The sequence below is a fragment of the Ostrea edulis genome, chromosome 7 (assembly GCF_947568905.1).
Source record: "Ostrea edulis chromosome 7, xbOstEdul1.1, whole genome shotgun sequence".
In the NCBI taxonomy this organism is placed as follows: Eukaryota; Metazoa; Mollusca; class Bivalvia; order Ostreida; family Ostreidae; genus Ostrea; species Ostrea edulis.
The window spans coordinates 21,475,352-21,490,487 of NC_079170.1; the positions used below are offsets into that span (position 1 = coordinate 21,475,352).

The following is a 15,136-nucleotide window of genomic DNA, read 5'->3' on the forward strand; positions in this document are numbered from 1 at the left end:
TTTCATGATACAACAAAGAATGTTTTCAGCTACGAAAATGGGCTCGATGAACTTTAAAAAAACCCATCTTTCCAGCAGACCTACATGTAGACATTTTGATATAGAATAACAAGTATATAAGCTGATGAAGCAATCACAGGTATTAGCTGTTCCTTCTCTAAGCAGGGTCTTGTAAGCTTATATATAAAAGTGGGAGTGGTCGTGTGTTGCGATAAGCGTTGGTACGATAAAGAAACGCCAATTGCTACGACCTTGAGCCCCATATTCCACCTACCACTGTTGGCGTGTCACGCTTGATTTGTTTACACCATTGTAGTGTATTTACACCTTGTAATCAAGTGGTGTAGTGTGCATGTGGTATATTCAATATGGACGTTGGACTACAACAGCAGCTGAGGAGAGGATATGTGTGTTTTTTATTTTAATGCAATTATAAGTATACATCCTCCGTTACCTAGAATATTTTTTATTTTACAAAATTATAGTTTAATGTCCATTTATAAATAATTATACACGTCTACAAAAAAATGGTGTCCTGATAAGGTCATCTGCAAAAGTGCAACTGCGTTTCTTAAAACATGCCAATATCAAATTAAAAAACATTGTCACGCTAACACAACACGCTGTCATGCTAACACACAACACGCCTTCACTCTAACACACAACACGCCTTCACGCTAACACACAACACGCCTTCACGCGAACACATAACATGCCATCACGCCAACACACAACACGCCGTCACGTTAACACACAACACCCCGTCACGCTATCACACAACACGCCATCGCGCTAACACACAACACACCGTCACACTAACACACAACACGCCATCACGCTAACACACAACACTCGGTCATGCTGACACACAACACACCGTCATGCTGACACACAACATGCCGTCACACTAACGCAATCTGGTTGTTCGTTCTTGTCATTGGTCATTTTAGAACAAAAATAATCTTTAATTACTTATACTTATGAACAGTTATTTGAAGTTACGTCTAATTATTCAAAAAATAACTTCAAAGAGTACAAAGCATGAATTATTTTTAAATTCAATATTCTCAAATATCTGATACTGACATCGTGCGCGGTGCATGCGTAAATTTGACATGCATTAAAAATGCTCCCACAATGTTTACAAGTCTGGAAAATTGTTTGACCTATTTTTACCCCGAGAGTAGGTGAAGGAAGGAGCAATTCAGCTGAATTGCAAATTGAACTTGTATTCTTCTGAGAGGAAGCTTGTGACTAAATTTCAGGGCAATATCTGTCTCCGTTATGAAAAAGTCTGGAAAACTGTTTGACTAACTTTTAGTCCTAAAGTAGGTCAAGGACGGACCAATTTAGCTGAAATGAAAACTGAACTTGTACTTCTCCAAGAGGAAACCTGGAACTAAATTTCAAAGCAATATCTGTATTCAAAATGAAGCAAGAGGCCCATGGGCCAAATCACTCTCATGGCCATGTCATTATTCAGCTGTTGTGATTTTTATTTATAATCTTTATTCCTATGAAAAAGTTTAACCCCATATTGTGGCCCCAGCCTAGCCCCAGGTCAACACATAACTAAAAATGAATTCACGTAACACAGAGAAGCATCAACACCAGTACGACTTAAATGACCTTGCTGTTCTGGATAAGATCAAGGTCATAGATCACAGCATGATATGAAGACCTTACCTTAAGAAAGATCTAACTTGAATAGTTCAAGAGATATTTAAGAAGTAGGTCCAGCTCTGAGGTCAAAGTCACAAGGTCAAACTTTACAAAATTATTAAGTCTTTCCATAAAAAACCTAGTACATACAAAATATATGAAATACCTACCTTCAATATCTCAGGAGACATTGATTAGGTCAGGGTTTTTGTTTTTAAGTAAGTCAAACTCCAAAGTCAAAAAAACCATTGTCTACAAAGCCTTGCCATAAAGAATCTACATACAAAATTCCCACCTAAAACAGTTCCGGATATATTAAATACTCTAAATTCAAGGTCCCAAGGTCAAAGATCATGATATGAAATAAAAGGTTTTGCCATAATATATATACAAGATTTGAAAGATCTGCCTTAATTAGTTCAGGCCACATTGTATTGGTCACGTTTTTAATAAAAGTAGGTTAAACTTCCAGCTCAAGGTCAGAAGATCACACAACATTGCATCACATGAAAGGTATTTCCATAAAGAATGTATATACAATATATGAAGCCCTAGCTTAAATAGTTCAAGATATATTTTCAAACTTTTCCCCTATATATCACCATATAACACTGATTCCCTACTGTGGCCCCCAACCTACCCTGCGGACCATGAATTGCACAAACTTGGACCTACTCTATGTCATGAAGCTTTCATGTAAATTTGAACTTTTCTGGACCAGTGGTTCTTGAGAAGATTTTTCCCTGCATCCTGACGAATGTAAAACATTGACCCCCCCCCCCCCCTATATTGGGTTGGGGGGGCACCATTTTAACAATCTTAAAAATATGCACAATGTCAGGAAGAATTTGCGCAAAATTGGACTTTTCTGGCCAAGTGGTTCTTGAGAAGATTTTTAAAGATTTCCAAATATACTTGCTTGTAAAATTTTGATCTCCAATTGTGGTCTCATCTTACCCTTGAGGGCCATGACTTGAACAAACTTGAATCTGCATTATATCAGGAAGCTTTCATGTAAATTTCAGTTCTTCTGGCACAGTGGTTCTTGAGAAGATTTTTAAATGACCCCACCCTATTTTTGTGACCCTTATAGCTTTCAGTTCAGGTGAGCGAAAACTGAAAAATGTTTCACTTTGGCTGTGATTTTCGAGAGGAAGTTGAAAATACAGATGGACGGACATTGGACACACAGTGATCAGAAAAGCTGAAGTGAGCTAAAAGGTACAAAATTTGCCATTATTTTGTTCAACAATAACACAATACTTATATTTGTTTTGTTTTGATCTGTAATGGACACATCTGGAAACCATTTCTTGCTATATATTAACAGATGCTTCACCTCAAGAACAATATTATGCATCACTCTGAAGTCATGAAAATTCTACATTTGATTGATTGATTGTTTTGCTGTTTTCTGCCACACTCAACAATTTTTCAGTTATCTGGTGGCGCCCAGTTCTTATTGGTGGAAGAGAGAACCCAGATACAATGTACCTGGGAAGAGACCACCGACCTTCCGAAAGTAAACTGGGAAACTTTCTCACTTACTGGCGTGAGCGGGATTAAAACCCGCGCCGACCAGAGGTGAGAGGTCATGTGATTTTGAGCATGATGCTCTAACCACTCGCCCACGGAGGCCCATCTCTACATTTGAACTTTCACTACTAAAACTCAAAAGGTACTTTTGATATATCATCTGGACACCAATACGTTACAGACAAAATGACAGACCCAAATCAATATCCCAATCTCCTACTTTCACAACAGTGCTAAACAAGAATTCACAAAAAATATTTGACTTATGTTTCCAACAGGTGTTTACTTAGTCAAATCATATTTAAAATGGGTGTTGATTCTAATAATATTACATTTCTAAGGAGTATCCAATTCATTATTATCATCATGACATCATTGATTATGTTGGGGGGAACAAAACAAAGAAAGACATTGGCTTTTAGCACACACCGACAAACACACATACAAAATAAATATTGTTTTACAGTAGATCTATATTTCTGAAAGAGAGAGATGTAATCACACAGACCAGACCCTGGGATCGTGTAACAATCTCAGACTTATCAAAATCTCAATCACACAGACCAGGTCCTGGGATCATGTAACAAACTCAGACTTATCAAACTCTCAATCACACAGACCAGGCCCTGGGATCGTGTAACAAACTCAGACTTATCAAAATCTCAATCACACAGACCAGGCCCTGGGATCGTGTAACAAACTCACACTTATAAAAATCTCAATCACACAGACCAGGCCCTGGGATCGTGTAACAAATTCAGACTTATCGAAATCTCAATCACACAGACCAGGCCCTGGGATCATGTAACAAACTCACACTTATCAAAGTCTCAATCACACAGACCAGGCCCTGGGATCGTGTAACAAACTCACACTTATAAAAATCTCAATCACACAGACCAGGCCCTGGGATCGTGTAACAAATTCAGACTTATCGAAATCTCAATCACACAGATCAGGTCCTGGGATCATGTAACAAACTCACACTTATCAAAGTCTCAATCACACAGACCAGGCCCTGGGATCGTGTAACAAACTCACACTTATAAAAATCTCAATCACACAGACCAGGCCCTGGGATCGTGTAACAAATTCAGACTTATCGAAATCTCAATCACAGAGATCAGGTCCTGGGATCGTGTAACAAACTCACACTTATAAAAATCTCAATCACACAGACCAGGCCCTGGGATCGTGTAACAAATTCAGACTTATCGAAATCTCAATCAAACAGACCAGGTCCTGGAATCGTGTTACAAACTCAGACTTATCGAAATCTCAATCAAACAGATCAGGTCCTGGGATCGTGTTACAAACTCAGACCTATCAAACTCTCAATCAAACAGACCAGGTCCTGGAATCGTGTAGCAAAACTCTCAATCACCTGTAAGATGTTCATTACTTTTGAACTGAAACTTTAATTTGCAGACACTAGAAATTTAATGAATCAATATTGAAAAACAATTTTATTTTGGAATGATTGACTCCTCAGATTTTAACTAAAGCTTCAGATGTTTCATGACCCAGGTGCTTGTTATTTACAAGAACAAAATAAATAAGTTCAGTTTGTATATTTATTAACATGCAACGCTGGACATCCGCTCATTAACATGGTCTATCTCCAAAAATGTTCTCCAATGACTTTCTCTCTAGATCAATAAGAACTCCGATCTTTGTCAAGATAGTATAATTATCACTCCTTCATGTGTCATTGAAATGTTATTCCAAATACAACTCAAAACCTCTCAAAAATGTTTATCTAGTGAGCAGACTTTAACCTTTTGCATTTGAAAACTAATTGGAACCCATGTCATCATGAAAGGTATCTGGAATTTGAAATTTTCTTTCCAATCAAATGAGTTGGAACATGTAATATACATCTGAAATTTCCTTTCCTATCAAGTGAACCATGTACATTTGAATTTGAAAACCTATAGGAACATAAAACCATCAAACATAAAAACAAATGCAATATCGGCAGGTTACTATTTCTCCATGAGAGATAGACATCCATATCAGATTTTTCTGTCACATCACTCTTTATATGATATCATAAACTATTCTGGACTGTATGTTAAAAAGTGAAACAAATATGTTGTATTGCTGTCATCAAAAATTAATTTGTTGAAGCTTTTTCAAGGACAGTATTAAGATATTTAGATTACAAACAAGTATGCTCTCTGGTTGACTATTACTTGACATTTGATTTCAAAACAAAGATTCTCGTAAATTTTGATGTTTTCTGAGTTTCCAAAACAGTCCATGAAACTGCAAAAAATATGTTACAAATAATCCTTCATTTGCTTCTGTGGGAAAGCAAACTTCCACCTCAAGAACAAAATTCTATGTCTATGAAGAATTCTATTGATCCAAATACATCTCTGCTACAAAGGGATAATAAAGGCTGTCCTTAAATTTCCTCAGCTATATTGATAGCTGTTATGATTTGGGTGATGTATAAATATGTGGCGATTGTGATATATTTCTGCAGACTCTATGCTAAATCTTTCCTTACTTACATACATACACATTCAAAAGTAAAGGCGATTTAATAACAATGGTGATAACACAGTAGTTCTAACAAGGTTTCATACAAAGTAAATGTACATTTACCATTCCACTATGTAGAGGTCAGCAAAACCTATAGAACTGAAACTCACAATAAATCAATGGATAAGACTTACAAAAGTACTGGTTACAAAACAATGAGGACCAGTATTGCCATTAGGAGCCAGTGCAAATTGAGGTGGTACAACTGACAATTTACAATGAAATTCTTAGAAGTCTTCATACAATAATCATTATTAATCTTATAGGCAGAACAAGTGATTGTAATTCTTAATACAATTGAAATCATGCAATGTAATTCTTGTATGGAACAATAAAAGTGTGCAATTATATTTTTTATGTCTACTGTAAATGTAATTACACGTAAATTGAACGGTCACTAATTCATACCCTAGTTATTGAATTCCCACCACGCAAGCCCAGAGCCACAAACAAGAAACTAGGTGAAGACATACAAAAACCTGGTTCATTTCTCCCAAAGTCTACAGATGATTTATGACCTAGTATAAAATGATTCTCCAAAAACGAAAGCTTGTAGTTTAAATTTGGTGTGAACTGTGTTCCTGGGGTATTTTAACTCCCTAACCTCATAACGTTAAGACTATGGCATCATGAAAATCATCTTTTGGTCATATTTTTGTTTATTATACATGTACTTTGAACACATGGCAACATTCAAACAGTGATAAAACCAAACTGAACATCAGATAATGCAAGTACTTTTGAAAGAAATTCTTTGTATGGCTGGAGTGTGGCCAAGCTAAATTGTCTAAAAACAGTTACAAACATTGCAGATTTTACATTATTGCAATGCTGTAATTTTAAACTAACAAGCTTGAGAAACTAGCTAAGAACAATTGTTTTATTCTGAGTAATTTCCTTTGCTTCATGTACATGTATAGACACATCAAGCATTAGAATAACGCAAAAACTTTAAAATGTTAGTCAAGCATTAGAATAACATAGAAACTTTAAAATGTTAGTCAAACTTGTCTAGAAATCATTGAGACATCTGGTTACTATTTACTTATCTCTGTATGTTAAAGGGACTGATTCATGATTTCTACCTAAGTTTTGTTTTTCACTTTTAATGATCAAAATCTACTGTCTAATTTGTTTTTATAAAAGGTTTCACAAAAAAATTAAGGTTATACATTAGGACAGAAGCTCATTGTAGAGAGTTTATTATTTGTTTTGTAAACAAAGATTGTTTACGAAGTTTTCAAAATAAATGGATATCGATCCAAGTTCTATATCTATCACATTTTAAGTATTCTTTAGGTAAAATGTGTCATTTAAAAGTTAAATTTGTGACTGCGCAAAACTAAGATGCTTTAAATTACAAAATTAACGATATGCTGGTTTGTACCGGTAAATATAAAAATACTTGAGCCTTTGTTTACAAAACACACACAGTTAATGCTATAATATTGCTCTTATCCTTGCATTCAGAAGGTCCAAACTTTGGTTGTCATACATTAAATGAGTTATATTTTTAATGTTTAACATCAAAGATTAAAGATATTTTTATTAAAAAGCGTGAACTAATCCCTTTAATGGAGACAATACTTTAAAATTATTAACATTTTTTTTACTATAGTACATGTATCTATAAAGAAGATGCATAATTATTGCTCTCTCTCTCTTTCTCTCTCTCTCTCTCTCTCTCTCTCTCTCTCTCTCTCTCAGGTCTAATATTTTACAAAATCAACATAAACATCTCGGTAGACCAGTCACACAATTAATACTGGTAAATTGATTTGGGCACAACACAGGACAATTTTGAACATAAAATTATAAATAAAGCTGAAAATGTTTTTAATTAATCAAACGTATATCAATAATCAGATTAAGAAATGTAAAACACAACACATACTATAATAGAAATAAATATCATAACCCAAATACAGATGTGCCATTTAACTACATGTCATATCATTTGAAATTGCAGTCACATGATTTAACTTGATGTCATCTAGTCATGTGACTTGCATCTGTTCAGCGAAGAACTGGATACCGCCTAGTCGCATGCCTTGAAATGAAGAAGTCATATGACTATGATGTATTTAATCATGTGACTTAGGAACGTATCATGTGAGTTAGAAGCGTATCTTGAGTTCATAAATCATGAATGAAGCTTTGTGATTCTACAATAATCTGATCAACTGATACAAACAAACAAGACACGTGGCAAAACATTTCAATTCTATCATATAACTCTGGTGACATGAAGAAGTCAACAATCAAACTAAACTGATGTAGCTAGAACTGAACATCATCTTAACACATTGTAACTGACAAACTATACATAAGGAGGATTATCAAAACTCCTCGTCGTCCGTCGACTCCTCCCCAGTAAACCAGATGTCGAGCAACACATTATCCAGCTCCGCCTCCAGCTCTAACAGGAACAGCTGATCCAGGCGATTGTCATACTCCTCCAGGAAGTCCCAGAGATTGACCCGACCCATCACGTCAATATCACCATCCGCATTCTGCCGTCTTCGTCTGACTCGTGGCTTGGGTTCTGCTATTGTTCCGTCAGGAAAAGCATGAAGATAGAAGCACTTGTCGTTGAAGGGACAGTCTCCCGAACCATTCTTGAAGTATTTGCAAGTTTTATTACTAAGGGAAAAAAAGGTAAAATTAATTTTTCAACAACATGTATTTCAATAAATTTGATAAAGTCCATCTCCATCTATGTGGGCTTACTGTAAAGCTACTTTTATTAAAAGACGTTTGCAACAAAAACCCTTTGTGACTGAGCCACAGACTAAATGAGAGATTCATAGTGGCTAATCTTCACAAGAACATGGCATTTACAACATCTCGCAGATTTTTCGTTCACACAAAATTAACTTGATTTCCAGGATAATCAGAAGAATACCAAAGAAATTATCAGACCTGGGGTAAGGCTTGCATTTAATTTAAATCATATCAAAATTACACACTCTGAATGATTTATGATTCCTTGATAAAAATACTGGAATTGATTGTATCTTATTTAACGTCTCTCTCGAGAATTTTTCACTCACATGGAGATGTCACTAAGACTGGTGAAGGGCTGCAAACTTAGGCCTATACTCGATGCTTACGGCCATTGAGCAGTGAGGGTTCTTTAACGTGCCACACCTGTGACACGGGACATCCGTTTTTAAAGTCATCTCTGAGGACCCGTGACCTTCAAAACTGATGCCGAGCATTTGGTAGTGGAATTGTCACTACCTGTTTTAACGACTTAGCTAGGCCTGTCATGGCCGGGATTCGAACCCCAACCTTCCGCATGTGAGGCGAATGCTCTACCTTTAGACCACAGCAACGGTCTTGCTGGTATTGAACTTGCTGTGAAAAGCGTTCAGCATCCACTCCTCACTAGAGGACCTATGCTGTTAACATTAATAGGTGGATATAATGACTGTACCGTAATGCATCTTTATAGCCAGAGATTAGCTTGTTCTTCTCATCTGATTCTACCCAGTACTTGCTGGGCGTTACAAAGTTGGAATTAACTCGGCACTCTGGACATGCTCTACAAAGAAAAATCATGATTAAAGGCATTGTGTATGTTTCAATGTAAATGAATCTTAAATTGATTAAAATTCTGCCAGACTCAAGGTTGATAAGTTAACTAAATCAATTACATATAATTGGGTATACTAGTGTATGCATTATTTAAATGGCTTCATCATTTCACTTAATACATATCAGGAATCTTGTCAAAATTAGGGATTTTACAAGCAAAAAAAAGTGCTGTTGAAGTTGACTTTATAAGCAATTATATGAACATAAGAACATTGAAATATATGGAATTCTTCAGCATCGTCACATGTCATGCAAAAAAACATTAAAATCGATAAAGATACAAGAGTTTTTTTCAAAAAAATTTCAGGGTATTTAAAATATTCTGATTACTTCATTGTACATATACTAGAGAAAATCAATATTTTATCAATACAGTAAACACACTTACAAAGAATTCACGCTTACAGTAAATCACGGTTACAGTAAACACACTTATAAAGAATTCATGCTTACAGTAAATCCCGGTTACAGTCAACACACTTATAAAGAATTCACGCTTACAGTAAATCCTGGTTACAGTCAACACACTTATAAAGAATTCATGCTTACAGTAAATCCCGGTTACAGTCAACACACTTATAAAGAATTCATGCTTACAGTAAATCCCGGTTACAGTCAACACACTTATAAAGAATTCACGCTTACAGTAAATCCTGGTTAGAGTCAACACACTTATAAAGAATTCACGCTTACAGTAAATCCCAGTTACAGTCAACACTCTTATAAAGAATTCACACTTACAGTAAATCACGCTTACAGTCAACACACTTATAAAGAATTCATGCCTACAGTAAAACATGCTTACAGTCAACACACTTATAAAGAATTCACTTTACAATACTCGATTTATATATGATATTATGTCATACACTGAAAGAAATAATATACCAGGCCTTCTAGTTCTCATTGATTTCGAAAAGGCCTTCGACTCAATGTCATGGTCATTCATATATGAAGTTTTAAAGTATTTTGGTTTGGGGGAAAACTTTATTCAATGGATAAAAATCTTAAACAGAAATTTCAGAGCCTCAGTTTTACAGAGTGGCTTTTTATCTGAACAGTTTGATATACAAAGGGGATGTAGGCAGGGTGATCCCATTGCACCTTATTTATTCATCCTATGTGCAGAAATTCTTGCAATATTAATTAAACAAAACAAAAGTATAAAAGGCATATGCATAGAAAACACAGAACACAAAATATCACAATATGCAGATGATTCTTCACTAGCCCCTGACGGATCACCTGAATCGCTTTTTGCAGCTCTAGATACGATATAATTTTTTTTCCAGTTTTTCTGGTCTAAGGATTAATTCTTGTAAAACAAAAATTGTTTGGATTGGTTCAAAGAAATTTTCAGATTAAGTTTTTCACCATACAAGATGGAAATTAGATTGGGGATCAACAACTTTTAATTTATTGGGTATTAATTTTTCAGTTGACCTTACAGAAATTGAAGATATAAATTTCGGAATTAAAATACCAAAAATCGTTGCTCTTACTGAACAGTGGAAAAGAAGGATTCTTACTCCCATTGGGCGGGCTACTGTCATTAAAACCTTGCTTATTCCAAAATTGAATCATTTGTTTATATCACTTCCTACTCCAAAGAAAGAAACAATCTCTTATTTATACAAAATTATTTTTGAATTCCTATGGAAATCTAGTGTAGATAAAGTTAAGAGGTCTGTGATAACACAAGACTATATATCGGGTGGTATCAAGATGGTTGATATAAGCAATTTTATTACATCATTGAAATGCTCTTGGATTAAAAGGCTTACTAGGTCCAACTGTCAGAAACCATGGATGAATATTTTTTTTGCCATGTATGGAAATGATATTTTAAAGAAATTATATGACTTTGGAGATAGTTTTATTGTGGAACAATTATGTGTTAAAAGCAATGTTTTTTGGAAGGATATTTTTAATGCTTGGTTTTCTTATTTGAAGACTAGTCAAAATCTTCCAAATATTAAAAATAATTTTCATAATATTCCAGTGTGGTACAATTCTAATATTAGAATTGCGGGGAAACCTGTGTTTTATGAGAAATGGTATGAAAAGGGGATTAAAGCTGTTCAAGATTTTTTTGATACTGATTGTAACTTCCATACCATAGAAAAATTTCAGTGTTTATACAATCTTCAAGAAGTATGTGTAATGAAATACAATAGCATTATTACTGCAATTTCAAAATATTTAAAACGTCTGTCAATTGATAGACACTCAACCAAACAAAATGTTAATCCATGTATGCCTATATTTTTTGAACCAGTTTTATTACATGAAAGATGTTCTAATATTATTTACAATATTTTAAATGCAAAAGAAGATATCCCAACTTCTATGGGCAAGTGGAAAACTGAACTATCTTCATATGGAGTAGATGATATTTCAGCGCAAGATGTGTTTAAAATTTGTTTCAAAACATCTAGTGATTCTTCTGCTCAGTGGCTACAGTTTAGAATTTTACATAGAATTCTTCCTGTTGGTTATTATTTGAAAAACATTAGTGTTAAAACAGATGATCTCTGTAGATTTTGTACAAGTAATATTGAAACAATAACACATACTTTTACTTCGTGTAATAAGACCCAAACATTGTGGAGTGAGTTAAGTCTTCATATATATAGAAAAATTTCAGAAAGAATTGGTTTTAATGTGTCAAATATAATATTTGGTGAAATTCTACTGTCTTTAAATAATAAAGCTATAAACTTTATAATTCTATATGCTAAACAATACATATTTATCTGTTTAATGCAGAATAAAGAACCAAATCTTGTTGGATTACTATGTCACTTAAAGTTTAAATATCATGTAAAGAAATATGCTGCAATTCAAGCATTTAAAATACATAACTTTGATAAAATATGGATGAAGTCGGAAAATATTTTTGCAATTGATTAATTATTACTACATGTACTTGTCATTATTTTTAGTACATGTATTATTGTTATTATTATTATTTTCACTATTGTACAGCAAGTAACCTAAACCACAGGGAGATGTATGCATGTATGAAAGGTATGTTTGTGTAAGTGTTTGATGTATTGTATGTAACCAAAATAATAAATAAATTATAAAAAAAAAAAAATCCACTTACAGTAAAACATGGTTACAGTAAACAAACTTATAAAGAATTCACGCTTACAGTAAAACATGGTTACAGTAAACACACTTATAAAGAATTCACACTTACAGTAAAACATGGTTACAGTAAACAAACTTATAAAGAATTCACGCTTACAGTAAAACATGGTTACAGTAAACACACTTACACTTACAGCGAAGTGATTTTCACTCCCTGTATTTTTAAAACATATAATGAACTTAATGGATTTAACAAAGTGTGTTCATAATAGATTAAGATTGCTCCCCCTTGCTATAAGTTCATTTTACTGTATCACAGACCTAACTTCTGGGAAGGGGAGACATAATAACCCCTGTGAAATAGAAATCGATCTGCTGAATACCTGACAATCTTTCTTTCAAACTGTTTAGCACCTCTCCACTTCCGGATGCAGGAAAGACAGAAGGTATGGTTACAATCAGACATGATTCCAAATCTCTGTTCTGAGGACGGCTGCTTCTCCATCACGATTTCCATACATATCCCACATGCTTTGTCTTTACTGCGGGCGATGGCAAACGAATGTTCCATGTTTTCCTCAAGTTCTGCTACACACATCTGTAAATATACAGTTTGTATGTACATAGGAAAGAGCACTCTATGTTTTTATGTATAAGTTAATATATGCTTTGCTGCATGTAGAAACTTCCATATCAAATTAATAATACTGTTCATGCATGAAATTCTCATCATCTTCAAAATAATACATATTGCCTATTATTTTGCCTGGGACTCACATGTCACTCTGTCATTGGATAAAACGTGTCACATGATTGCCAACTAATAACTCTGGATATGATTTCAGCAACAACAACCAAAAAAAAAATAATTCCGTGAAATTTATTTCCCTTGCTTAAAGTTATATTTACTTCATTTGTGTGTTTAATGTAAGACTTATACGGTACCAATTTTGATCCACCAGATCCGCATTTCGACAAATGTCTCTTCAGTGATGCTCAACCAAAATGTTTAAAATTCGAAATAACAATGAAGTTTTACTTAATTTGTGTTTTTAATACATTTTATCAAGATTCTTCCTGCACAGTTCCCTTGTTTTAAAATCACAATATCAAAGACATCTTCCATACACCATGTTATCTGATGTCAGCCTCTGACCTTGATTTTTCACTTTTTTAAAGTCAAGGTCATCCTTTAGTCATTGAGATTATTCATGTAAAAATTTCTATACTAAATCAATATATCCAATAGTACTTGAGATATTTGTATTTACAATGCCTACACACTATCTGAGGAATGGTGTATCATTTGTCTTTGTTGACAAGGTCTTACACAAAATCAAATATGTCAAATAGCTATTTAGTTTGTTACTGTCAACAGGTTCTACAAGCCTATAGGTGTTTGACAAAATCAACCTTTCCATGGATTTGATTAACCTAATACATGATGAATTCAAGAAATAAAGTAAATTTATCAAAGTTACAATGTCTTGAAATGTATTCTTTTTAAACAGAAAGACAGCAAGCATGAGGCTGACTCTATTGACCATCTTCAGAAATATCTAGCCCATACATAGAGAGAATTCACTTCGTTGTCAATGGGCTTGATCAGCCCGATATATTTCTGTAAACAGTCATTAAAAACCCTGAGTTATTTCCCTTAAGATATATATGCACATTATAGAAAGTGATCTAAATAGTAATCTTAATATGAACAAACATTTTCAAGTCCATCACTGGTAATAGTTCTAAAGTACACGTGTAGTTTGTATTACAGATTTAGTTGTACGAGGATCTATATGTAATAAAATAGAAAGAATCAGTAAATATAAATACAATGATAACTATGAGTGCGTTCGAAATCGCCGTTCCCGTTGTTCTCGTGCTCCGTTCTTAGAGTTGTGAACGGCAAGAACATGTACGCACGAACGGGTTCTTTGTTCTTCGACCACACTACCTACAGAGGTGGTGTGAGTTCTTGCACCTCAATAGTAACCCATCCGACTGATAGGGTATTATTTCAACCAGTCCGCAGAAAAAATACCACTCCACCAGAGTTTTTCAGAAATATATAAACATATTTCGTTTATGTTATCAAAATAAAATAATGGAGTTTAACTTGATATGCCTCAGACAATATTGTAACACTTATACGAGATTTACATTTACTGATCTGGTTCATCTGATATAATCTACAGAGGAATGCCAAATGTGTGTTTAAGATTCCATAAGTATGTTTTCCAAAATGATGTTTTAGAAAATTGACCAGTCCCATCATACTGACTAAACCAAATGTCAGTCAGTCCATCAGACTCTTAACCAGTCACAGACTGACGGTCATATGTTAATTTCGTGCTCTAACACTACCTACAGAGGTGGTGTGAGTTTTTGGGTCTCGAACACATTCTCGGGTTGCGTACTTGCAGTTCGGGATCGACAGGAATTTGTACCCATCCGAAGAACGGCGATCTCGAACGCACTCTATTAATCATTCATATATATATGCATATACAAAAATGGAAAGACTGTTTTTATAAGGATAACAAAAACCATACCTCACCATGCGGGGGACCCTTTTAGTAAAGACTTTCAAACATTTGGTAAATCCTTATTCCATGTTATGTGGAGATTTTGAATCGTCGAGTTTGTTTTCAATGGACAAATATCCATATCAGATTCTAAACATATTGCAAAA

The 15,136-nt window shown here is 34.4% G+C and overlaps 1 protein-coding gene across 1 annotated transcript; it reads right to left on the minus strand.

Annotated features, from left to right (window-relative positions):
• Positions 1–7,652: 7,652 nt before the first annotated feature.
• LOC125656918 (probable E3 ubiquitin-protein ligase makorin-1) lies at positions 7,653–13,042 on the minus strand. The gene is made up of 3 exons (XM_056143672.1): positions 12,828–13,042; positions 9,188–9,295; positions 7,653–8,391 (listed from the first exon to the last, which is right to left on the minus strand). Exons 1-3 carry the CDS (start codon positions 13,040–13,042, stop codon positions 8,088–8,090), a joined length of 627 nt encoding a protein of 208 aa, XP_055999647.1. The 3' UTR covers positions 7,653–8,087.
• Positions 13,043–15,136: the final 2,094 nt, after the last annotated feature.